The 26,578-nt window shown below is 38.8% G+C and overlaps 1 protein-coding gene and 1 long non-coding RNA gene across 3 annotated transcripts in view; one reads left to right on the top strand and one right to left on the bottom strand.

Moving 5' to 3' along the window:
- The window catches only part of TPP2 (tripeptidyl peptidase 2), a 55,838-nt gene extending 34,408 nt beyond the window's left edge, over window positions 1-21,430 (bottom strand). For both annotated transcript variants that reach the window (XM_064646107.1, XM_064646108.1), the window contains exons 1-13: window positions 21,191-21,430; window positions 14,853-14,981; window positions 13,102-13,197; window positions 12,575-12,679; window positions 11,787-11,911; window positions 10,910-11,073; window positions 9,536-9,690; window positions 8,446-8,522; window positions 7,788-7,915; window positions 5,826-5,925; window positions 3,701-3,849; window positions 3,457-3,572; window positions 1,697-1,865 (exon numbers count right to left, since the gene is read on the bottom strand). In XM_064646107.1, the coding sequence (XP_064502177.1) occupies window positions 1,697-1,865; window positions 3,457-3,572; window positions 3,701-3,849; window positions 5,826-5,925; window positions 7,788-7,915; window positions 8,446-8,522; window positions 9,536-9,690; window positions 10,910-11,073; window positions 11,787-11,911; window positions 12,575-12,679; window positions 13,102-13,197; window positions 14,853-14,981; window positions 21,191-21,430 (1,753 nt within the window). The remainder of the gene's footprint in view (window positions 1-1,696; window positions 1,866-3,456; window positions 3,573-3,700; window positions 3,850-5,825; window positions 5,926-7,787; window positions 7,916-8,445; window positions 8,523-9,535; window positions 9,691-10,909; window positions 11,074-11,786; window positions 11,912-12,574; window positions 12,680-13,101; window positions 13,198-14,852; window positions 14,982-21,190) is intronic.
- Window positions 21,431-21,459: 29 nt separating this feature from the next.
- Window positions 21,460-25,718, top strand: LOC135409928 (uncharacterized). The gene is made up of 2 exons (XR_010428428.1): window positions 21,460-22,074; window positions 22,200-25,718. It is a non-coding gene; the product is annotated as an uncharacterized LOC135409928 (long non-coding RNA).
- Window positions 25,719-26,578: the final 860 nt, after the last annotated feature.

Below are 26,578 nucleotides of genomic sequence, written 5' to 3'. Positions count from 1 at the left end.
TAACTTGAGAAAAACAGAATAGCAGCAGTATGCAGTAAAATAAAGTTTGTATCCAACTTTGAAAGTCCTCCCCCCTAAAACAGTCAAACCCAACAAAGTCAAAGGTAGGATGGTAAGCAAATGCTTCAGTTACCCACAACATAGTCTGGAAGTAGTTATAAACTTCCTTCTATAGATAAAGTGTTGCCTTATGCAGAGAAATACAATAAAAAGCAATTCCATTGATTCTGAAGGTTATGTTAATTACCAAATTACATTATTGAGCAACCTAAGCAAGAAGAAAAATCTTTTAAAAATTACTATGATAATCTAGTTTGACTTTGCAAACAGTCAGATTCTATAAATTAGCTTTTATGTCAAAAAAAGTTCTAAGCTTCCAGGAAAGTATCCAGCCCAGTTGAAATGTTTTAGTTATTAAAAACCAACTTCCTGCTCCAAAGATAACACCTCCAAAAACTTTTTTCAGGTTTCCTGTTCCTAATCAAGCTTAGCTTAATTTTCAAGACATTTCATCACATCTTTATTAGAGAAAAGAGCATTCTATTATGAGATGTAATTCCGTTATGGGTAGATGAAAAGCTCAAAGAGAGCTTCAACAGACAGACTGAGCAATGAATGTCCCTTAACCACTTAGTACAGTTTCTCAAACTCAGTCTTGTTGAAGACACCAGACACAGCACAGAAATAACAACTGGACAGGTACTAGGGAAACAACAGCATGCTACAAGCTTCTCAACCATTACAAATGCCTAATTGTTTTCAAACTGTTTGTTTCCTGCAGAAGAGTCTAGTGTATGATGACTTCATTTTTTTGTGTCACATGTTAAATTTAAAATGCACTGATTGCAATATAAGCTGTCAAATAACTAAGCTATTCTGAGTCAGTAACCCGTCCCAAATAACACCCTTTCTTCCCCTAAGCAAACTCACTCCCTTTGCCACATGCCAACCTTCTTGAGAATCTCCAGTTTTAGGAAAGGAATTAATCTCAGTAACAAGCTCTCATATGGCTCATTTTTCAAATACAGTGTAATTCAGTCTCTCAGTGAGTTCCAATTTTTATTAAATAAAGTAAAGCAGGGCAAAATGGTTTACAGAAAAAAAAGATGTCAAATCTTATTTTGATCTGCATAAGTTACTTTTACTCTGTAAGTAAAACCCGTATCAATTGTTGTATTGCCCCTAGATATATTTATGATTATCAATTATTAGATATTGAATGGAAGTCTAGATTGCTAAACAAGATTTTTCTCAGGTTATACTCTTTAAACAACTGAGAAACTAATTTCTGGGTAATTGCTTTCATCTTTAGAACAGTAATCATCCCTTGTCAAGAGTTATCTACAATAAAGCCCCTATAGTTCTATAATTTCATGAAACATCAGGAATGTTTGACTTTTTTTTTTATTTTTCCCTAGTCCCATAACTTCACTTTAAATTTCTACAGAACAGAGATTCTTTCAGTGGGAGGAAGCATGAAGCAACAGACTCTCCCAAAACATTAAAGCACTGCAGTTATAAGTCTGAGGTTAGAATGGAAAAGTTTTAGTTGTGTCTTCATTTACCATGAAATTTAGAGTTACAGTGACTCCTTTTACAGTACAGGTTCCTACCACTCCTCGTTATCAGAACTTTTTTCTTCAAGATCACGCTTTTATGTCCCCACCCACCTTCACATACAAAAGCTCTTTCCTACCTGTATTCTCAGGAAAGACAGGTTCTATGCCAACCCCATGATCAGATGGTGCAGCAATCTGGGCCGGATCTCTGAGGTAGATTCCACGGTTGCTGCCAACAGTAACTGTAAAGCCGATGTTGCTTGTGAATGACGAATTCTGAATGAGGTAGTCATAGGCTTTATCAACCTGTTAGAAAGAACAAGTTATAAATTAACAAATTGCAACTTAATAGTAATTTATGCATATTCTCTTCAACATTAAGTGTTCAGCAAGCACAGCAACAGTGAAGTACCTCATGCTACCTGAGCCACATGTGCTTCCACAATACCAAATATAGAAAGTGAGGCAACTTTTCCTGTCTGCAACAGCCACACAGAGCCCAGAAAGCCAAGAACATTTAAAATAAAAAGGCCAAATCTCCTCTGCTACAAATCAATCAACAAATTCATAACACGAGTTTTCAGAGATGACCTCAAGGACAAAGAGGACTTCAAGGCCCAAACCTATGATACCAATTCAGGTGACTATTTCACAGGTGAAGCAACACTAGTTAAACATTTAAAACTTTTATACAATAAAAAGTTGAGCAATTCAAAAGAGACAAGCAATATGGGATGCCCATGTAAGTTTTAAAAATTGGTATGAAATAAGAGAATCAGGCCATGAAATCCATCCCTAGGTCTAAGTAAATGAGCTGTCATAGTAACCTTGCAGGACAAATTCAGCTTTTGTTTTAAGAAAACAACCGTCTCCCTTGCTTGCTATTTTACTGACTACAAAAATCTTACATTCTCTTCTATTTGGCAGCAAGGTACCTTCACCAGCAAAGATTAGGGTGCTCTCCTTTGAGACAAGTGTACATACAATAGCCTTGTCTCACAGATCAGTTCTAACCACAATTTAACACATGCTTTAATCACAGGCTACTAAAACACAAAGTATAACTGATGCATTCCATTTTTCTGCAGCAATGTTTTCTATTTGGTATGGCTACCACCACTGCCGCCTTTTGTGTCATTATAGATGTACTTAGTGGACATTACCTACTACATTCTAGCATCTCCAGAACGTGAGTTTAGGACTGAGCAGTTAATATCTACCATCTTGAAGCATGAGAGAAAAATCTCAGTACTTGTTTTGACTAGGATGGGAGTGACTGTAGGTAAAAAAGAGCAGCAGCTCTATAAGAATACAAGCTTATGCATACAGAGACACTAATTCAGTATGCCTTCATCATACAAAGGATCACATCAGATTGCCAAGTCACTTAACAGTCCACAGGATACAATGAGCACTTCAGTGCAAGCCTGCAGCAAAGTCACTGCACAATTGCAGCTGTACTCCTATGTGAACCAGCATGGGCATTTATTTTCACTGCTCAGAACTTACAGTTCCAGCTTTTGTCTGAACAGAACAAGTTCAGCTCTCTCTGACAATACATAAAAACATTTTTGGACATTAGGACAGAATTTAGGCACACATTCAAATGTGGGTGATAAAAACCCACATTCCACTTTTATTTCCATGTACCTTTTTGATGAGCCTAAAAATGTGTCCAGTTAACACATTTATTCTACAGTAACTGCATGCTGAAACTGGAAGAATTTCTCATTTATTCTCCCCTCCCACTACATTCCCTTCCTCTTGCTCAAACAGATCTGAGAATCAAGTAGCATGAGAGCAAACTGAGCGAGATCACCAAGAAAGCAGCTTTTTTGTGGGTTAATTTTCCACTGACAGTTACTTATATTATCCTTGAGTTTTTGCTAGCAAATACCTGAATAATACCATGTCCTTGTGCAAACACTTCTATGTTTTCAGCTTTCACTGCAGTATTTTCTAAAGCTCTTCTGACAGAATGTACAGTGTAATGAACACCATTAGCTTTGAGTCCTGAAATTAAAAATAAGGGTGTTATTGGACACAACAAAAAAATTGAAAGCTACAGCATTTTTTTAAGAGGAAAAACTATTTAATCTCTTTTAGATAACCCATCCAAGTTTAACATTGTAGCACATTACCTGACAACACTAATGCAATGCCTCCACATGCATTGGGAGAAGACATGGATGTGCCATTCATGAGTTGTGTTCCTCGCAGAGTCCAGTTTGGAACAGAAGCAATAGCACCTCCTGGGGCACTAATACTTACTCCAAGGGCTCCATCAGTGCTAGTGTTTAAAAAAAATTGGTTAAAAAACAAACTTTTTTTTTTTTCTGCACAATTTATCTTGAAGTTATCAGTACACTTCAAAAAATTTTAGCTTTAGGGAACATTTGCAATCTAGTACTTTATTAAATCCATTAACCCATTAAGCCAAGACAAAGCACGGCAACAAGTAACAGTTTAAAATGTCACATTAATCATCAGTTATGTCTGTTTTACAGTGAAAGGTTTCTAAATTTTCACCCCTTCAATACTCTTCGGTTTAGCCAGCAGACTATCTTCTGAGATTTGAATTAGAAAATGCACGTAAACAAACCTATTAAACACTTTAATACATAAAACAGTATTTTACACAGCCTATTAAATGTTTATTATTTTTAAAGAAAAATAGTAAAAGGCAGAGGAAGGCTAGAAAAGATCCAAACCCCAGATGTCTAATTTTCTATGTTGCCAGTTCACTACCAGGTCAAGTTCTGAATTACAACAAACAAACCTGAAACAAGGAGGGCAGGGGAAGAACAAAAAAAAAAAAACAAACGTAATGTCAAGAGCTGGATCAGGATTAGCTAGGCCTATCTTTCACAAGCATATTTAAGAACAGAGCAAGGATCTCTGGCACAGTTAAAGCATCATCTAGTTTTCAGCTCTAAGAGCCAGATATGCTCCATCTTTCTTGCTCCAGATAGACAAAAATTGCATCGCTTGAATAAGGACGGCACTGTACCCGAGCTATTGGGTTCTGTAGAGAGGCAGGGTATTATAGGGCGTTTATATACCACACTAACAATTTCTTACATCTAAAATCTCTCTCAAATCAAGAGTACTCTTGGTACAATACTCTAATGTGATGTTTGGACATATTTTATGACAGACACATATAAACATATAGAAGGTTCTGCACCAGAACACCTCTGGACACACAGGCACAGCTGCCTGAAAGCCTCTGCCGCTTACTCAGACAGACTGATCCCCTATACCAGGGCTGCTGTAGTAAAGCTTTAGGAACTCTCCAGTCAGCTGCATGTTGTAACCAACACAAGAGGAATCCTCCTTTGGCCAGACTTGGGCCTTTCAGCTGACATATGCTCACTCTGACTACTTTACAATGCACAGTGACTAAGCACACAAAATGTAGGTTTTTTACATGTATGTGTGTGTGTGTATGAATATAAAAATTACAAATCTTTCTCCCTTTCTCAGCTGAAGGCAGAGACCACATTTCTCTTTTCCCTATATGAAACATGACAATTCTTCATAGCAAGATTCTTGAAACAATATCCTCACCACTATGCAAACACCATGACAGCTACAGAACAATTCTAAAGTCTAAACACAGGTAAGAATTCAAACAGACATACACTCTTTTGGTTCTTCTTTTGTCTACCACATTAGTACCAAATGCTTCTGAGACATGAAATAAAAACTGAAGTTTATATTGCCCCTAAATTTTCTTTTATAGTTCTTTGAGGTAATTTTCTATAGTGTGAGGGAGAAAAAAAAATTTCTTTGCCTACTCACACCTCTGCCAGACTCAAACAAAACCCTTGAGTAAGTTGTGCCACAGCAGCAATGTCAGTGAAGCCAGAGGTAACACCCCTGCAGTATTTCTTTTAATCTTCAGCACTGACAGAATAATTACTTTCACCACATTAACTTAATGACATAAATTCTATGAAAAAGTCTCTCAAAAACTAAATTAAAAAAACCCAAACAAATTTCCAAACATTCCATCGACTTTTATCATCTCTGAATAGGTCTGCACCCAAATACAGTTTCCTGAAAAATACAGGTTGTGCTGAAGCTGTTCAGTGGTATTCCTCCTCCCCCAGGAGTTCTAGAGCCCAATATTCAAAAGCCTTCCCAGAACAGCGGGCTATCTATGATCTTTCCACAGGAAATAAATTTTTATTCTGGTATTAATGACCAATTTAGATTTTGAATTACCTCAAAGCAATAATTTGTTCTAAGAGTATAACATACCTAGGCCCTCTGGATGACCAAGTATATTGATTTGCAGGCAGTTTTTCTCTTAAAGAGTATTCAGCAACCATCATGTCAGGTGATACATAGGCACCAACACCTGTAAAAAACATTCAAGTGTTTTAGATGTAATATGAACTTTTAATAAAAGCTAAAGTGGAATATTTCTGTGGTATTAATTCATTATGAGAAGAATTCTTGTTTTTTAAAAACAGAAACACACATTTTCCATCTCATTAAATCCAGGTATTTTTGCTAAACAAATGTAAAGCAGCATGCTATGAAGTAACAACACTGATGGGCACACCATGTAATACTAAAATATTACACAAATTTCCAAATTTCAATTTTATTCAGCTGGAATAGGATGTATTCACCTTCCACATTTCTTTCACAACAGATGCCTTTTACTCATTTCCACTCTCTCCTGCGCCCCTTTGGCTGCGTTTACACTGCTAGGAACTATAACAACCATACTTCAAAGCAATCCATACATGATTTGGTTCATGTTCACGTGGCTCACAGCTATACCACCTGGAGCCACATCCACACAACTCAAACTCAGTTATGAGACAGTCATTACTGTGTATCAGTTCAAAGTGCAGAGAGTACGTAAACAACTACATCAAAGCCTGACAAAGTAGCATTTTTAGAACAGAATGCCAAGGATGCACGTTACAACTATGCCATTTACTTATTCTAAAGTGTACACTCCACTTTGTTTACAGCACAAGCACTATCAGGATGGTAGAAATGTCAAGCTGACAAATTTGGCAAGGCCCATGTCCATGTCTGTGTAAACTAAGCCAACCTGCCAGCTGTATTTTGCTTTACCCTCAAAACCAAAAAAAAACCCCTATCTGATTCACTCCAGATGGAGGACAAGGACCAAGCTACTTGGCATGCAGAGTGAAAGATCATCCAGTCTCTAAAGTGATACAACAAGTAAGTTGAATTGACAGAGTAGATGCATTCTAAGAGCAAAGCCAATACAGACCTGAAAAGAGTTTGTTAGTTCTAGTTCCAACCCCTAGTCTCAGCAAGGAATTAATTGCAGATTAACTTTTAGAAAGTAATCAGCATTAATTCTACTAGCTGCCCTGAAATAGCATCTCTCCAGCTTTCATGACTTCATGCTAGTCTCCTTACCATGCTAGTCTTCTTGAATGAGAATTCTGAGACTTAATAAGCATCTTGCATAACGCAACAATGAGGCAACAGAGGATTTATATAAAAATTAAGACTAAGGAAGTTACCCCCAAATGCTAGACATTTTGCTAAGTCTTGTAAATCAATCTTTCACTGAAATATCAAAAACATGTTAGTCCATCAGAAAACCAACTTCTACGCCAGTAGCAGGCTTGCACAGAAGTGGTACTGTACCTGGAAGATTCCTCCCCTCAAGGACTTGTCTAGGTCCTGACATGGGATTATTTTATATCCAAATTAAAAAAATTTGTTTCACTACAAATAAAATTAGAGTATCTGATGAAGACAAATGATCCAAAAACACAGTTCTGACAATTCAGAATGCACTGCAAGACTCTCCAGAAGATTAACTGGAATCCAACTTAGAATCATATTTTTTACAAGTTGCATTAACCAGCAGCTATTGGTCTGAGCAAAGTGGTGTTTAATTTAATTTAATCATTTAATCCTGAAATGTTCAAATAAGTAAAACCAAAGATTTCTTTTATACATTTGATACAAAGCCATATCGATTCAAGACCATTTGCCTCCTACCTCTCTTTTCTACATAGGGTCTTGCAAGAATTGTAAGGAGATAATCTAAATTTTTATCCCTAAGCATATAAACAAGTGCCTTCGTCAGAATTAATCTTGTAGCCCAGCAGCCTGAAAATTTTTTTGATTTAGTTCAGCAATCAAACGTAATAAAAGTACAAAGTTTGAAAAGACAGAAGCTGAATATTGTAAAAATTTTTTTCAAAACAAAGTGTGTACCTATCACACTCGATGTAGTTCCACCAGGACATCCTACTGTAGAGAGGCAAGGACCATTATTTCCTGCACTTGAAACATAGATCACGTTGTGTTTCCACACTGCTTCATTAATCACTTCACAAATTCTCCTGAAGTATGAGGAAAAAAAAAGTCATTTAACAATATTGCTTTAAAGCAACAATATTGCTTTATTCCACAGGACAAAATTCCCATTTTTAGTAGAACTTCTGAGCAATCACCAAACAAGGAATATGTAGCCTGCTTCCCACACCTGTCAGAGGTGGTTCCAGTACAGAAGTTGACCGCAAAAATACCTTCTGGTTTTAAAAAGGAGTAACAGCTACAGCAATCTTAGGTCTTCAAAACATACCCCACAGACTATGCGGTGTTGCAGCTACAAAAATTCTTTATTAATCTAAAATATTATATATATATATAAATTTGTATATTATATATTTGTTTGTATATTATAAATTAATAGCTTTTTGGATGGGTTTACTTGATAAAGACTGTTTAAAATGTAGACTGTAGAGCTTCTAACACATGAATCATATGGGCCTGGACAATTCATTCTTAGTGACAGCTGGTTTACACAAAGCTCAACAAATATAATTCCACTTCTGTGAAATTGAAATACTTTAACTACAGTACTACTCACCCAGAATTTGGCCAGTGTGTTGCTTCTCCATAGCTATAGTTGACAAGATCACATTTGTATTTTATTGTTTCTATCATCTGATAAAATAAAAATAAAAGCAAAAATATATACCAGTCACAGAGTAAGTCACTTCCAGAATGACAAAAAAACATCTGCTTGAACTGATCTGCTACATATCTAAGAAAGTGGGATAAATCTCTTTTCACTCTAGAAAATAATTTAGTTCAGTCAGTTATTTAAGTGCTATTTTCAAGTGCTATGAACAAAGAGAATTAAAACAAACCACTCCCTGAACTGCCTTATTCTTGCCACATTCCAAGCTATAAATTAAGACATTACCCTAAGAGAAAACGGTAGACATCATCAGTATTGTCACTAAGGTCTGTCCTCAATAACATAAAATTCTCCTTTTCCTGTGCAGTTCAGCTGAACTCCAAAAAGTTGCAAAACATTACTGTACATCTTCATGTTGCTATATCAAAATGTACTATGGGCCAGAAACATAATTTTCTATTTTCAGATCCTTTTCTTGTGTAAAGTTTTTCCCCATCAACTCACCATATGGAAAAGGTCTTGGGCCTTTCATCATTAAAAGGAATGATATTCTTCCTCACTTTTAATAAAAAAGTTCACATAAATTCAGCCACATAGGTAGATACTAGTCTCTATTCTAGATTTATTTAAGTCTTCTATAAATATCTAAGTAACTATAAAAAATACACTCACAACACATAGAACTTAAAGCAAACGTGCAAGTAACTTCACCTATGTGTCAAGCTTGACAGACACACTGCAAGTCTGTCAGTCTGAAAAAACTCTGTGCTCTGTGCAACAGAAGTCTTGTTTTATATTAAAACATTAGTCTTAAAATATGCTTTAAAATACATTTTAGTTGTTTTCAGGTTTTTTTTAGGATTGAGTGGGTGGGTTGTTTTGTTGTTGTGGTTGTTTTTTTGTGTTTGGTTAGGTTTTTTGTTGTAAATACTGCATAACCATAAAAACATAGCCTATAAGCCTGCAGAAAGGTTCACAATATTCTACACTTTAATCACAGTGCTGAGATTAACAATTTATTTGGTGAAATACCCACAGCTCTTATTAGACCAGTGCCAGTTTCCATTGTACTCAGTCTCGTATCACCAATCTTGATTGCAAGAATCTGAGCTCCAGGAGCCACACCATTTCTTTCTGGTTCTTCTGGAAAGTATCCAGCTGCAATACTAGCCACATGTGTTCCATGTGCTCCTGTGCAAATGAAAAGTGTGTATGTTTAGTGAATTCCATTTCTATCAATTTAATATACTACAGCTCAACTAATTTTCACTTATTGAGCTATAACAATATAAATCCAATCAGTGGCCAGTCACCAGTGGTGTTCACCACGACTCAGTGAGGCCAGTCCAGTTTCATAATTTTATTGATGATCTGGACAAGGGGATCCAATGGCACCCTCAGTCAGCTTACAGCCAGCAACAAGCTGGGAGGGAGTGTTGATCTGCTGGAGGATAGGAAGGCTCTATAGAGGGATATGGACAGGCTGGATCAACAGGCTGAGGCCAACTGAAGGAGGTTCAACAAACCAAACAGCTTTTTGAGGAGAGAAAGGAGGTAGCGGGGAGAGAGAAATGAAGTATAACTTAATCCCACTGACAAAAGTCACTTCAAAGGCTCAATGCTTCCTACTCAAAGTTATGAATACTGTATCTGAGATGACTTGGATAGTGAGGATTAGGAAAAAAAATAGAACTGCACAGTAATACAAAAGGAATGTCTCAGAAAAACTACCAACCATTTAGAAACCAGAACTGCTTCTGTAGTTGTTTTGTAGTTGAGATAGTTTCATGAAGAATTAAGAGCATTTTTCAAATCAAATACATCCATATCAGCCTAACCACTCAGGATGCTTCCAAAGCATGCTTATTTAAAGAGTACACCACTATGGGTTCAGAGTAGTTGGAGCTAGAACTATAGTAACCCCTGACATCACAAAAAAAAGTTTGTATAAACCTAAAGAAAGATCAATACCCATTTTGTTCATGGATATCTTATTTAAATTCTTAAAATATACAAGCACAAAGCATAGCAACTAAAAATCAATCATCCCTCTATACTTAACAAACAAAACAAAAATGGTGTTTTGAAAGAAGGTTCTCTCTAGTTTAGGCCTTAAGATGCAGGAACATCTTAAGGAGTACCTAAGTACACACATTCTATGTATACATGCTTATGTAAGCAAATTTAACAATATTTCAGAGAAAAATGTAAGCAAGTTTGGTAATGAGCTGTCATTATAGGTTTAGTTCAGGAAATCTGAATATCAGTCTTAAATGCCATAATAATGAATGCTGTATTAAGACAGTGGCCTCAAGCCATCACAAGTATCAGAATCAGGACCCAATATAAATTGCTGCTTCTCACGACATCTAAGCAGCAGCAAAATATTCTTAAGTTTACTTTCATTTACCTCCACTTGTTACAATGGACAGGAGGTTTCCATCATCATATATATTCACAGAATAATTCAACATCTCAGATGTTCCAAAAGATCCATATTCCTGAGCCTCTTTGTAGGTTCTCAGCACTGTACAGTTAGTTAAGTCACCACTCTCACTTGTATCTATGCAGGCTCTGTTGACAAAAACAAATAAAAAGACAATTTTCCAGCTGCTGCAAACTTTTTGTTATCTCCCCCCTCCAGCACAACATACTACAAAGACTTCAAGAAGTTTGGTTCTGTGTTTATGGTATCTTACTTCTTCAAATCACTATTTTAAAATCTAGTTGTTTACACTTAAGACTCAGAAATTACAAGATCTCTAAATAAACTGATTGCCAAAAGCTACTAAATTCAAATAAATCCACATTTGAAAAACAAGGATATGAAAATTCATCCAATTTCAGGGACGAAATTTTACTAAAGCTACCTGTTCAGGGCTGGTACACAAACATTTGAAGTCTTACTCACTGTTTCATATGATGCACATTATCAGTCAAGAAATGTGACATGTTACAGCCTGAAGTCTGTGCACAGACACCTGTTTTGTTTCAGGTGTTTTTTTTCCCTATCCTCAATGGATATTCAAAGCCATTTTATTCTCCTTCAGAAAAAAATCCCACAAGCTTCCACTCATATCATGCTGTCTTCAATTTTATTCTTCCCCATCTTCATTTGGGATTGGAATTTTGTCAAAAAACTCAATTGATACAGCAGGATTATTTTAAAGCAAAATATATTTAAAACCTCTATAAAAGGGGCAGATTTAAAAATTAATAAGAGTCTTCATTGCAAGCTGTTGTTTTATGTGTACAACAAGACATTTTAGACAAGTTTAGGCATTTACCTCCAGGTCTCACCATCATTCCACACTAAGCAATCATATACTGGGCCAGGATCACTGTATTTTTTCTCAAAAGAATTCAACAATTCCACTTGATTTTGAAGTTCTTCCTTTATTAGCTTATTTACCTAATAAGGCAACCAAACTTCAGTTAGAGTATTTCTAAAATTATTACAAGACAGGTAATCCTAAATTTCTTTCTGATGCTATATATTTGTTCCATTGCTTCTTCAGGAATGTTAGACTATCCTAGAAGTCACAAACATCTAGAAGTTCAATGGCCTTCAACAGTGCACTGTTTATTTTCAGCTAATTATGCAAAACTATTTCCAATTTCTGCAATTGTACCATTTAAAGCCATTATTTTTTTAAAGACAGTTAAATGATAAAGTAGTAACCTGAGGCATTTCTGGTACTTCACTGAAATAGTACATAGTTTACAAATGAAAGAATATATTTAGAAGATTCCAACTTTGAACAAAGCAAAGATGGTGGCCCAAAAAATAGCACATTAAATTAAAAATAAAACTTACTAAAAGTATCCTACAAAGTTTTTGAAGTAATACCATTTTCATATTTGACAACAACTTTAGAAAGTTAACAGCACTAAGCAAATCAAACAATCATCCATATAAAAACTTTTTAAATTAATCAAAAGATACACTGGTAAGTTATCTACCAAAATAGTCACAAGTATCTTTCCTTTGCTCATCTAATGAAATATTTTAATCCTGTCAACTAGTAACAAATTGTTGCAAACAACAAGTTTATAAATTTAGACTTCTGCAAACCTGTGAAGGAGAGGTAAAAGCAGCATCAAATTCTTCTTGTTTCCTACAGGCCTCTGCTAGAGCCAGTCTGTGAACAGGATCCCAGAGCTTTTCCTTGCGTTCTTTCTGTAAAATAAAACCAGGTTCCTCACTATATTGGCAAATACATGTCAAAGTATGAAATCTTCAAAAACAATTTGAAAATTCTGATTTGACACACAATGGCTAAAAGTGTCCCATACAATATTATAAATAAACATAAATTGCCACACAGAAAAAAAAAAAGAGTATCAGTAATTTCTAGACTTTTTGTCTCAATGGAGCACTGTGAGGAAGACTACTGAGCCAATCGCTCTTGCTCTGAAAAAATCACAGAGGAAATTGATCATATCAAAAATAAACAATAATCAGTGAGAGAATAGCACTCAAGTGCTGCCTAGCAGCCTAAGTGTGTTAGCAAATCACATGCTGTGGTTTTCCAAAAACAAAACTAAGAAATAGAACAGTGAAATACAACTATACACCAAAAACAAAAGGTACCTCCTTACCTGAATCCTCTCCTTAAGAGCTTTAGGATAGATATCGTAGCCATTTTTTATGCCAATGTGATATTTGCCTGAAGGATTTACCCAGTTTGCTGGAATCTACAGAAAAGTATATTCAGAAATAAGTTAACTAACCATAAAAAACCCAAAAAAATCCCAAGAAAAAAACCAGCAAACAAACAAACAAAAACATAACTTAGCAGAACAGACTTGCAAATACTGCCAATTTAATTCCCTGTCTCCAGGACAGCAACTACCACACTGTTTCAACAATAGGACATGGCAATTTCAATCTAGTTCCAAAAGAATCAGTATCAGTTCCTGTGACACTGCCATTGAACATCTTTAAGTATCAGTTTCCCTGATACTCTACTTTTAAAACGCAACGCCCCAGCAGTGACCTTATTCACCAGACATCTGGGGAAATAACAGTCCTATAAATGAAAAGACACACCCTTCTATGAAGGAGCATTATAGTTGGAAGTCATGACACACATCTGAATGTCTCATTTTACATCTTGCTGCAACTTAGATTCCGTATATTAGATCCACTAATCCTAGTAACAACAGCAAAAGAGCACCCTTACAGTCACCTTCTGTGCAAAATTAAGAAGAAAGCTGATAGTATGGAGAGATTCAAAGATGTGATGCCCCCATATCACCTCATCAATCCAACTAGGAAATCAAGAACATGTCACAACATCAGCAGTTCTGTGCACTCAAGACCTCTACTAGATCTCATTGTGTCCTTTCTGAAAACCCTGCATTCTATTCTATGCATAGTGAGAATTCAGTGAGCCAACATCTAAGTTGTCACAGATTTTTCAGTCTCTAAAACTATTTACCATGAGCTTAGCACAATTCCTCTTGTAGTTTATGCAAATGTGGAAAATACTAGCACTTTTAAAGAATGTTAGCATGTTTTCTTCAGCCAGTTTCCAAAGCTATATCAGATACTGTTTTGAACAAATAATTAAACTATAATCAAGCACCCAACAAAACACTGTACACACCCCCATTTGGCTACAGAAAATATTAAAAAGAAAGACGTATGAAAAGTAAAAGAAACACTAAGCAATCTGTATGAAGATGATCAAGTCCAGTATTAGCTTTGGATCTGGTTTGCTGATTTTGGTTGGGCTGGGTTTGATTTCCTTCACAGTAGCTGGTATGAGGCTGTGTTTGGATCTGTGCTGAACACAGTGTTAATAATACAGGGATGTTTTAGCTGTTGCTGAGCAGAGTCAAGGCTTTGGCTGTCTCTCACCCCACCCCACCAATGAGCAGGCTGGCCATGCACAAGCTGTTGGGAGGGGACTCAGACAGGATAGCTGACCCCAATTGACCAGAAGGGTATCCCACACTGCATGGTGTCATGCTCAGCATATAACCTGGGGAAATAAGGGGAGATGTTCAGAGTGATGGCATTTATATCCTCAAGTCACCATTATCCATGATGGAGCCCATCTTTCCTGGGTATGGCTGTTTACCTGCCTGCCCATGAGAAGTGGTAAATGAATTCCTCCCAACCCATCGGTTTTCTCACTTTTACCCTTCTGATTCTCTTCCCCTCATACTGCTGGGGGGAGACTGAGCAAGAGGCTGTGTGGTGCTTGGTTGCCGGCTGGGCTTAAACCACAAAATCTGATTAAACGGAAGTTAAGTTCTGCAGAAACCAAAATAGCTGCTGTATTTGTCATTAAGCAATCAAAAAGATGATGTTCAATGGTGTTTCTGTACTACCAAACACTCACCTTTAAAGTTCTTCCAGAAAGACCAGTAATTTCTCCATCTTTAGGTTCTACAATGGTACATGTAGTTACATCACCACTGCCTGTTGTGTCAATTATATCAACTATCTTCGGTTTCCCATCAGTCGTAATCTGAAAATACGAGCACCAGAGAATTGAAAATGTAGTTGATTACCCTTGAGCACACAAACCAGGAAAGTTTTCATTTTTCTTATCAAAAATAGCAACTAACTTTCTTAGACACCAAACTTTAACTGAAGGACACAAAACCAACTTGAACTTGGTTATATTTTAAATGAACTAAGATCAACATGTTCATCTTTCTGGTTTATACAAACCCACTTATTTCTAATAAGGACTTAGAAGAGAAACAAGTAAAACCACTGTATCAACAAAGCACATGCAGCCTCACTTTAAAACCAAGCCTAAATTTGCAAAAACTACTATTTGTGGTCAAATTATTTGCTGTGTTGCTTCCATCCACCCATTATGGCCAAATTTTACAGTAATGAGTGCACAACTAACAAAATGAAAGGTGAAGTACAAGCTCTCACAAGCTTGAGTCTCTTAATTGACCTTAAACCTAAAAGGAACACAAGTTACCATCATCTCCTTTTTCCTGTTTCAAGGATTCTGCTTCACTGTTAGTAGCTATGGCTATATACTCCTAATATTCATATAAGGAGTATTTTTACCAGAGCAAGAAGAAAAAGAGCTGACTACCTATGAGGAGTTTATGAACATATATTTAAAGCCTACTCAAATTAGATCAAAACTAGCCCTGATGGACTTTACAGTAGTTGTGGGTAACTAAACAACATCAAAATAGAAACTACTAACCCTTCTAATGTCCCTTTCACCTAGAGGAACCTCCTACACAATTAACAATAGTATAGTTAAGATTTTTTTATTCATTTAACATTTGGCAAAAATACCCAAAGTTACTTTCTTGTAATAACATTCTTCATCTAGGAGATACTGTAGGAGTTTATTCAGCAAATAAACTATACCCATATACAGTAGCATTTGCCTGAAGGGCAATATGAATTCAGAGGGATGGAGCACCTCTGCTATGAGGACAGGCTGGGGTTGTTTAGCCTGGAGAAGAGAAGGCTCTGGAAAAATCTTATAGCAGCCTCCCAGTACTTAAAGAGGGCCTTAAAAAAATGGAGAGAAACTTGTTAGGAGGGCACAGACAGTGACAGGGCAAGGGGGAATGACTTTAAACTAAAGGAGGGTAGATTCAGACTAGATATAAGGAAGAAATTTTTTACTATGAGGGTGGTGAAATACTGGAACAGGTTGCCCAGAGAGGTGGTGGATGTCTCATACCTGGAAACATTCAAAGTCAGGTTGGACAGGGCTCTAAGCAACCTGATCTAGTTGAAGATGTCCCTGCTCATTGCAGGGGGGTTGGACTAGTTGGCCTTTCAAGGTCCTTTCCAACCCAAACCATTACATGATTGTATGAATTGATCATATGCACATATTCTTCTAGTCCTACATTAAAGACCGATTTTTTAAAAAAAAGAAGAAAAAAAAATCTTCCCAACATCTCCTATACAATAACTACACTGAAAGTGAAAAAAAATTCTTATTCAGAAAAGCAGCCACATTTGCTGTTTTCTGTCATTTAAATATTTGGTATTGTTGCCTTTATTCTCTATTAGTAATTTTTATGCTAGGTGTAACATATATGACAGGTTGTTTTGTTCCAATCGTGCTCTGCAATTGTGGATTCAGCTGCTGGAAGTTAACAACACGTTCAAGCTGTTTCATAAAAGTCTTTCTGTTGCTGCCAAAATAACAAGGGTCAGGCTTTTATCACACCTCAACAAATAAGGACAATACTTCCATGGTCTCAAATTCTCATGGTTTAAAAGAAAACTCAAACCCCAAACAAAAGCCAAAACAAACTCCATATAACCCAATCCCCCAAAACTCAACAACAACCAAAAAAACCAAACCCAGAAAAATAACAAGCAATACCCCAACAAAACCAGGCTTAAACAACTAAAAACAAACAAACAAACAAAAACAAAAAACCAAAACTAAACAAAAAATTCCAAACCCATAGCAACCATAAAAAGAACATCAATTTCATTTCCCAGAAACAAATATGGTTTTTGAAGAGTCTTATTAAGGAAGAACTTCCACTATAGAAACCAACACTGCTATTCTGTTCATAGAAATTCACGTTCACTTAAGAAAATCATTAAAGCATGTTAACCTGGTAAAACATCCACTGAACAACAGTTACACAGTAGTGAAAATTTACTTGGGGAACAGCGCGTAGGCACTAAACCAATACTATTTTCTAGCATTTGTAGTTAATGCCTTCAAATGTCAGTCTAAACTCACAGAAAAGTTAAGAGCTGCTCCAACAATAAAGGGACTGCAAGCCAAAACTGAGATTAGCAGCACTGGACATTTTTCAATATGCCTTTACTCAAAATGAACTATTCAGTGATCAAAGTACAAGAATGAAAGGTAATTCAAGGTGACTTGGTTGAAGTAGGCAAGTTATACAGCAACAGGTGGCCAGAACATAGATTTATGGTTGAGTAGTTTTAGAAGTTGTTTTCTAGCCAGACAGACAACATGCAAGTCCTACGCTACGTGGCTCTTTGCCTTGTAGCTGAGTCCCAGCAGGTCTGCACATGCATGTGAGTTTGTACAGTTAGAACCAACAAATTAAAGTCTCCCAGTCAGACACAAGAAACTCGAGAGTTTCACATGGTCCAAGGTTCAATTCCTAAAAGCAGCAATTCAGACAGGTTCACGGTCCTTTAGCGCAAGTAACTGATACGGCTGCTTCTGCTGACCCGAACTGCTGTTCGGCACACTGCCACCAGCAGTAATGCTGCAGTCTAACTCAGAGTTCAGCTCTGTTTTGCTTTTCAAGTCTTGTAATTCTGAGGAAAAACGATAATAATACAAAAATAATCATGTAAGCTTGATCAATTCCCTTATGTGAACAGAATCCTGAACTAATGAACTGATTACGGATAGAAGGTATATTTTAGTACCTTTTGGATTAAAATTAAAAAAATTAAGAACTCTTATACAATTAAAAATATTTTATATTGTATTTATAAAATCCCTCTCAATCCTACCTTTATTATCATGGCTTGCCTATAGCCATTTGAAAAACAAATAATATTCTAGTACCTCAAAACTCAAAATTACTTTCCTGTTTATACATTTCTGCTTGAAGTTTGAAAAACCTACTTACACGTTAGCTCCAATTTTGCAAAACAAATAAATTGATAAATTGAGCACACTAAAAATAATCTATCTGCATAATCCTGGCAACTGATCAGTATAACAGAAATAGAGAAGCACCAGTATCTGTGACAATCCCAATTGAAAAGGGAAAGCCAGATGCACTGAGCATGTTTTTGCCAGCCCATACAATGTTACTGACTCCAACAGACAGCTACTGTAGCAACAAGAGATGAACAAATTTTTCAGCACTTGGGTCATGGGACAGCTGGTCATCGTTATTACAAATAAAATAATTTTCAAGCAACTCAGTGCTGAAAAGCAAGTAAAACCAAACTAGCTGCTACTGCTAAAAGGTTGTCATACAAAAGTACAAGTTAACTGTAGTAAATAATAATTCCAGCAGGCAGTCCACAAAATAAATAAATTTGCAAGAAGCAGATGAATGACTTATCTATCATGAAACATAAGAATTCACAACAGGAACAGGGAACAGACAGGTTGGGGTTGAACAAAGACAATACATATACAACCACAACACTCCATTAAGTGCACCTTATCTGCCCACCTAAAATTTCATCAGTCATTGTGCCTTACGAAGGAATTACAAGTCATGACTTGGTAGACAGCAACAGGAAATGGATTCTACCAAGAAGGGCTGAAAGGGCAAAAACCAGCATTGAAGAATCAGACAAACTGAACTTAAGAGTTGGCATCAACAGGTGAAGCATAAAACAATAAAAGATAACGTGAAAGAAGTTCCCTAGAGGGCACTGACCACAAAAGGTTGTGGTCAGTGAATAGAAAAAAGAAGGTTTTTTAAGCCTGATAACTATTGTCTCTATAGCAGCAATTATCCAGGGAAGAATATAAACATTATGGTATTTCTCTGTTTAACTCTGTCCCCAAATCTTTTCGTCCCTTGTAAAGGGGACAAACTCTGGTATCAGTGTTTACAAACCAAATCATAGAATCAACACAAAAAGGAAACCTACCCAGGAATGAAACACTAGGGAGCAGAAAAGAAATGAACTGTTTTGTTTTGACTAAAAACCCCACTATATTCAAAACAGGGTAGCTCATTTTGGCCTGTAATCATTATTGTCATTAACCTGAACTCAAAGTTGTAATACCCATAAACCTTGCTAAACATGTCTTCTCTTCCCTCTAAGCAACTGATTCAACTCTCATAGATTAACTCCATGCCAGGCCAAGAACTGACAGTAAGAAAAAGCAGCAGCAGAAAGGACAAGGGTGCAAAAAAAAAAAATCCAAAAATTGTCCCAAGTTTAGAAGCTACTTCTTGCAGTACAGCTATGTTGTCTCACTGCCTGTGCCCAAGACACTGATGTATTGCATGGAGGCAAAATGTAAACTGCCCAATACTCCAGAGAGTGAGGACATCCTCTTGCTGAATAAACACCTACAAAGCTATTCTACAGGCTGTGTGCAGGCTATATCTCCTTTGCAATTCCCTGTGCAATGAGCCTCCCCAGTCTGTAGTTCAGCAAGTGGCTTAAACCAGGTATTAACTGGGAAGCATGGACAGAGAATACAAGTTTTTTTACACATTTCTCTAACGCCCCTGCAAACTCACTCATTGCAACATGAATTCCAGCCCCCCTCCAAAGTTCCTGACAAATTTTTTACTTAACTACTTGAAATTTTATTCTGCATATAAAAGAAACAGGCTGAAGAAAACTGATATGGTCAGCACTGAGATCATGATGGTTCATAAGCATCCCTTATGAACTTTGGGTCACCTACCTCAGAACAAAGCTTCCCACTGCTGTCCATAAACTCACGTTGTTGGTGTTTTTGTTGTTGGTGCTGTCTACTCCTCATTTATAACCTCTAAAAATTTAGAGTTTTTTGCTTTTATATATGAAACTTCAGAACTATGCATGTCATCCAACTGACATTCACATTTTCCCAATTGTCTTTATTACTTTCTGCTCTGCCCATGGTACTATCTTGCTCGCTTTTTGGCTAACTTTCATTAAGCTTCCCAATTAGTATTCCACTTACCCACAACTTCTTGCCAAAAGTACCATCTTCATTTCAACTTAAATCCATCGAAGTTACAGCTGCTCAGTTCCTCCTTCCACCCTACCTGTCCTCTTCACTCATCCCTTTGCTTAACTGAATCCTATAAGGAGTCATTTCCGAACACGTAACTAATGATCTGCCAGGGTCAAGTCCCTGAATGAGGTCACTTAGGAGTTAAATCTGCACCACAGAAAGGGCAGAAACCAATACAATCTCTACTTAGTCAAAAAAATAAAGGATGCAATATCCAAATGAGTTGCATTCAACTCTGAATCTTTCTTCAAGGCCTCTTTTGCTACAACTCAGAGAAAACATGTTGACAAGAAATAAGAAACAGTAGTGACACAAAAGGCCACATGCAAACTTACACGATACAGAAATGTTAAGAGACAAGAGTTAAAAGAGAGAAGTGCTGAGAAATGCCCAAATTGAAGCCACGCACAGAGAAATTTACAAAACCGAGATGGAGATAATAATGGTAATCGTTGTGCGATCTGACATACAAAGCTGGCACACTCAAAAAAAGCTGGCAGAATCGAATCTGATACAGACTGTTATTGCAATACAACGCACGAAAAATACACTCTCAAAGACTGGTATGCAAAATGCCACAAATACGCTTTTCATGTAAAAGCCCTAAGCGGCCGTGTGTAGTCCCGAGTCACCCACTGCCGAAGTAGCGCTAACAACACAAAAACACAAAACGTTCCTTTATAACGAGCTCTGCGTGAGAGGCGGCAGCCGAGGAGATTTAAATACCATAAAACGCCTGCGGACGGCTTAGGAGGATCCCCACAGCAGCACCCGGAGTGCCCGGTGCGGACCTCCCGGATCCGGCATCTCCCCGCCCTCCCGCACCAGCTGCCGAGCGGGAACCAGGAACGAACACACTGGGACAACTCCGCGGGACGGCAGTCCCTGGGACAGCCCCTCAGGGGCCTCCCCCGCTCTCGCCGCCGCCGCCTCGGGCCCCCGCTCTCGCCCCCGTCCCCGCGGCAGGGCCGACCCGGCGGGGCCCGGGCGCTGCCCGAGGGCCGCGGCCGTGACACAGGGCCGCCCCGCGCTACCTGCATGCCCGGCGCCCCGGGGTCCACGCCGGTGTCCAGCACGGCCAGCAACACCCCCCGCCCGTCGAAGTCGGGGAAGCGGGCGAGAAAGGCCGCGGCGCCTGTCTCCTTCTTGGGCAGGAGCCCGTGGAACGGGAACGGCTCCTCGGCGGCGGCCGCCATGGCGCGAGACAGGGGCGCGGGGCCGGCGTGAGCGGGGCGGGGGGAGAGCCTAGGAGAGGCCACGGCGGGAACGCGCATGCGCGGGGTCGCCCGCGGGGACGCGCACCCTCTTGCAGCCTGCGGAGCGAGGAGCGCCGGGGCTGAAACCGACCAATAGGGCGCCGAGGCGGGCGGGGCCTGGTGGTGGGGGCAGCCAATCGGAGAAGGGACGCGCTCCACGCGCTGGGCGCGGGGGGCTGCGGCGGCCACGTCGGGAGGCGGCGGGAGCCGGGGGGAGCCGGGGGCACCTTCGGGCGGCCCCGCCCGCGGGGAGAGAGGGCGGCCTCGCCTCAGCGCCGCGGTCCGGCCGCGGGCCCATCCGGGGGGACCGGCAGTGCTGCAGCGCGGGGGTGCGCGTGGTCCTCCGCATCGGCAACAGAACCACAGAATCGATTAGGCTGGAAAAGACCTGAGATCATCGAGTGCAACTCAGGACCGAACACCACCGTGCCAACTAGTCTGAGTGCCGCGTCCAGTCTTCCCTTTAACACCTCCAGGAACGGTGACTCCCCCACCTCCCTGGGCAGCCCATTCCAAGATCTAATCACCCTTTCTGTGAAAAAATTGCTCCTAATGTCCAGCCTAAACCTCCTCTGGCACAGCTGGAGGCCGTGTCCTCTCATCTTGCCGCTGGTTGCCTGGGAAGAGAGGCGGACTCCTACTTGGTTATAACCTCCTTTCAGGTAGAGAGTGATAAGGTCACCTTCGAGCCTCCTCTACTCAATGAACCAATGTGCAAACATTTACTTAATGATTTTTTCCTTTTTTCTTTTTTCTTCTGCTGATTCATTGTCTGTGATTAAAGCAGGTCCTGCGGTGGCAGTGCCAGCAGGAGCACGATGTGTCCATTGCTGTGGATTGGCACAATCTCTATAATGTGTTGCGCAGCAGTTGGGTACTTGGGCAACAGTTGAGCAAAGAGAAGAATAAACAAAACAAAAAACAAAACCAACAATGAAAAAGAAACCCGAAAAGACAACCTAAGGAAAAAAAACAACAACCCAAACCAAAAAGGCTACCTAAAGACTGTAGAGGGCTCCAAATAAATTTTTTGGTGAAGCTGTTAAGGGAAAATCTCAACTTTGAACAGACATTTTAAAGGTATTTTTCTAGCTTTCATGCTCTCATGTAAATTTGCAAAAAAACCTCTGAACTGTGGAGTATCTGAAACCAAATATACACAGAACTTCTTTGGAAAAGATAGCTTATTTGTAGTGTCAGACATGTGACTCTTTAGCCATTTTAACTGGTAATGAGTGTAAAACTGGTTGGTTTCTAGGGTATCACTTTGCTTTCTTCAGGCTAGTTTCTATTCAGAGAGTCACCATGGGAGAAAAAGGTTGAGTTTGGCTGCATTAACATATTCACTGTAAAGCAAAGGGGATTTTGACTTTTGGGAATTTTTCTACCTCTGTAATTTTTTTGTTTGTTTCATGGGTCTCATTAATGTTTGTCGGACATTAATCTTCACTGGAATAGAGCTAGCATTTGTTCTTTCTTAGCAGTAGGGGGAGGGTTGCTAACAAATAGTGGTACTTTATGTATTTTTCCCATTTTGTAAACCTCCTTCAGCATTGTCTTCCAGCTCATCAATGGCTTTAGAGATCTACAGGATTTTTATGCAAATACTAAAATAAATCTGAAGAGCACTGCTATAAAAATACATATTATTAAAAAAAGCCAAAGCTGTACCGTATATACTTAGTGTATAATTAAATCTGCTTCCCACTTTGATTTTCAATCATAAGTCAAAATTTCACATTTTGATGTCTAAGTACCATGTGCTTGACTGTGTTAGAATACTGCTGGTGTCTGACAGCCATATTCAGGCTCTTTTTTGTAATTACATAAAACCTTGACTGATCTTACCTCAGTGGAGAGAATTATTCTGACAGGGTGGTTATTCACTTGTTTAATATGTAATTCACAGCCCATTTGACTTGAGTTTTCTTTTTGTGTATCACTGTGAGTGCATCTCAATGGGAGAGGCTTCTATTTCTGGCAGCACATTGAAATCAGTGCAAGTCTAATATATCCTATCCCTAGTAGACTTTGAGACACTAAACTACATCAAATTCTCAAAATGTTTAATATCCTATTCAATGAACATTTATTACATTGGAGACATTTACTACTAACCCTGACAATTTCTGCTCTGTTCTTTTGCCTTGGTCTCAGTTATACCACAAACAACTCATCTAATTAGCGGGTACCTTAATTATACAGGTGTGTATAACTCAGTGATGTGCACTGCTAAGTAGCAGGGCAGGTTCTTCAGGAAAAATCAGGCTTTGTGGAAGGTGTGCCAAACACCTTTTAACAGACATTGAGCAATACCAGAGAAGAAAAAAACCTGATTTCAGTGACCACCTTTAAAGCATAACTATCGTGTTAATTGTATGAATACAACTGCAGTGTTAGGACACAGGGTTAATGTCAAGGTTGTGCATCTTACTGGGCCTTTGCAGATCTGACTGTACTGAGAATTTGGGAATTTTACATTTAATTCTGAGCTTCTCAGATTTCTTATGTTTAGTTTTCTAGGTTACCAGTTGGACTGACACTGCCAACTACTCCACTGAACCATGCCCCCAAGCACCACGTCTACATCTGTTTAAATACCTCCGGGGATGCTGACTTAACCACTTCCACAGGCAGCCTGGGGACAGATTTTTAGAAGGACCTGCAGGAATAGGACTACTAAGGGTAGATTCAGACTAGATATAAGCAGAATTTTGTTTTACAATGAGGGTAGTGAAACACTGTAACAAATTGTCCAGGGCGGTGGAGGATGCCACATCCCTGGAAACACTGAAGGTCAGGTTGGACTAGCTCTGAGCAACCAAATATCGCTGAAGACGTCCATGCCCACTGCAAGGGGATTGAACTAGATGACCTTTTAAGATGTCTTTCAACCCAAACCATTTTATGATTCTATGAACATCTAAATGTTCATAGATTTCCATGGGCATATGATACCCCACCCAGATTCAGCTCTGAATACTCCCCGAATGGATGTGTTTCTAGGTCTGAATCTGAGACCTGGCAAAGCTGCTCCAGTCTTGACAGTCCTGATTAGTTCTTCACATTGCTCATGTGTTAGGCCTGTCAGGTTGTGGAGATGGCCAACGACCACCATTGACTTCACCTCTAGCCTGATGCACTGCAGATAAGAAGGCTGAGGATACTTGCTGCATTTTCTGCCTGATGTTACACCCAGAAGTCAGATGCTGGGCTACAAATTTCTTTTCTGTCTGAGCACGCATCTTTTTGCAAACTAAAAGCTCTTGCTGCTGCAGGGTTCTCTCTGAGTCAGGTCTTTTGTTTTGCATGGAAACATCCCAAAGTGAACCCGAAACAACATGACCTAATATCTTACTAGTGCAGGCATTGACATGGATGGAGAAATACTGGGATTTTCATTCTTTCTCTAATTAAGGTTAAATTACTCTATACAACGTATCAATTAGGGTTGAGCATGAACTCTTTAAATTTCAGTTGTAAGCAATTACCTTAGTCACTATGTTGCAGATTTCGCCCACTCATGTCTTGTTTCAACCCTACCTCAGTTGCAACATGTGGAGAGGAGGAATGAGCCTGTCAGTTATTCAGGGAGAGGAGGTGTTTGATCAAATTACAGGCAGGTATTTCAGTGTTCTGAGTGAATTCATTAATTACCGAGGTGCTCAGTAGAGACTCCTCCTTACTCCCCCTTTAGGAGAGAGGGTTAACTACAGTGTCTAACTCCTAGGACTTAATGGGGTTAGATGATCCTTTAATGAAGTGGAAGTCAAGATGTACTTAATTCCTGCGATTGGCTTCTGTCTCCATTCCCTTCACATTGGGTCTTGTTATTCCCATGTAAGTGTAAAACAACACAAGTCCTCCAGAAGAAGCAGTTTCTCACTGCCTCCCAGCCTGATCCTTGGCCATTCACTCATTCTGCTTTCCAATCACTTGTGCTGGTGTGGCTTCATGATGGAACAGATAAAGAAATAAATGTGGCTGAAAGCTATCCCACAAAAGCAGTTGGGACCTGTTACGTGAGACAGGGTCCTCTACCACCTCTTCCATGCTTGTGTTGGTGCAGAGTGGAGATTGTCCAGCACAGCACTCCACAATCAAGCAGACCACGGGATTAAGGCACTGCATGGGGAACCTTGGCCACTGCATGTTATCTGCAACACACTCTGTCAGGGAAGCTGGCTTTACAGGATTTGGGTTTTGTTTACCAGGCAGTGTACTGAGACAAAGGGCCAGGATAGCTACAAGCCTGTGTGTGTCTTTTTGGTGGATCTATTTAATAAAGATTTTCAGAGAAGGCTCAGTCCTAGTTCTTTTTTCTTTGATTACTAGAGAACAGTTCAGCATGGACAAAGATATCAAACCCACAGAGTGAGCAGTTTGACACTTTCTTCACACAGAGACAAACATATACCCATCTTGTAGTTTTGATAACAAAACTTCTTTTGTGGACAATGTGTCCTCAGCTTTGCCTTTGTGAAGGTATTTATTCTGATGGGTCAATTTGCCACATTCTTCCCTTGATAAATATAAAATAAGAAGTTCATTGCATACATGTAACATGATGAGATCATTAGTGGACAACAGCTGGCATTACTTTCCATCATAATCATGGATGTCTGTCAGATTCAGCAGCAGCTAAAACTAATGAACTCTTGTTGTTCTCTGTCAGACTTTTGGGGCCCAGTTAATGGTTTGAGGATGTATTTTCATTTACAAACTTGTCTGAAATTGTCTGAAAATATATCCATATGGAGAGCTGTTCATATATTGCTTTAAACCCTTTCTCAGGAATACTGCTCAACGAAATTATTAGTCCTGAAATTTTAAGAAGGTAGGGTTCATTTAGCAAGACTCTGACCTCAGCAAAAAGCTGAGGCTGCATTTCAGTACCAGTTGAACCTCAAACATTTAGTGGTCTTCTGTGGCAAAATTATTAGTAGGGTTGCTTCTTAAAAACATATTTCCTTGAGAAAGAGGCACAAAACAAAATGCCATACTCACTTTTTATCTTCGTTGTAATGAACGTTTTTCAAGTTTGCTTTTTTTTGATATAAAAAGAAATAAAGAAATGTACACTGTGACAACAAACACCTACAATGAAAGAAGGCTCAGAGGAAAAGGGCAAGAATGATAAACCCAGGGAAGAATATAAAGAATGAC

This window comes from Pseudopipra pipra, chromosome 2 (assembly GCF_036250125.1).
Source record: "Pseudopipra pipra isolate bDixPip1 chromosome 2, bDixPip1.hap1, whole genome shotgun sequence".
NCBI lineage: Eukaryota > Metazoa > Chordata > Aves > Passeriformes > Pipridae > Pseudopipra > Pseudopipra pipra.
Note: the sequence above shows the minus strand (reverse complement) of the source record. Positions and strands in the feature narration are given on the sequence as shown.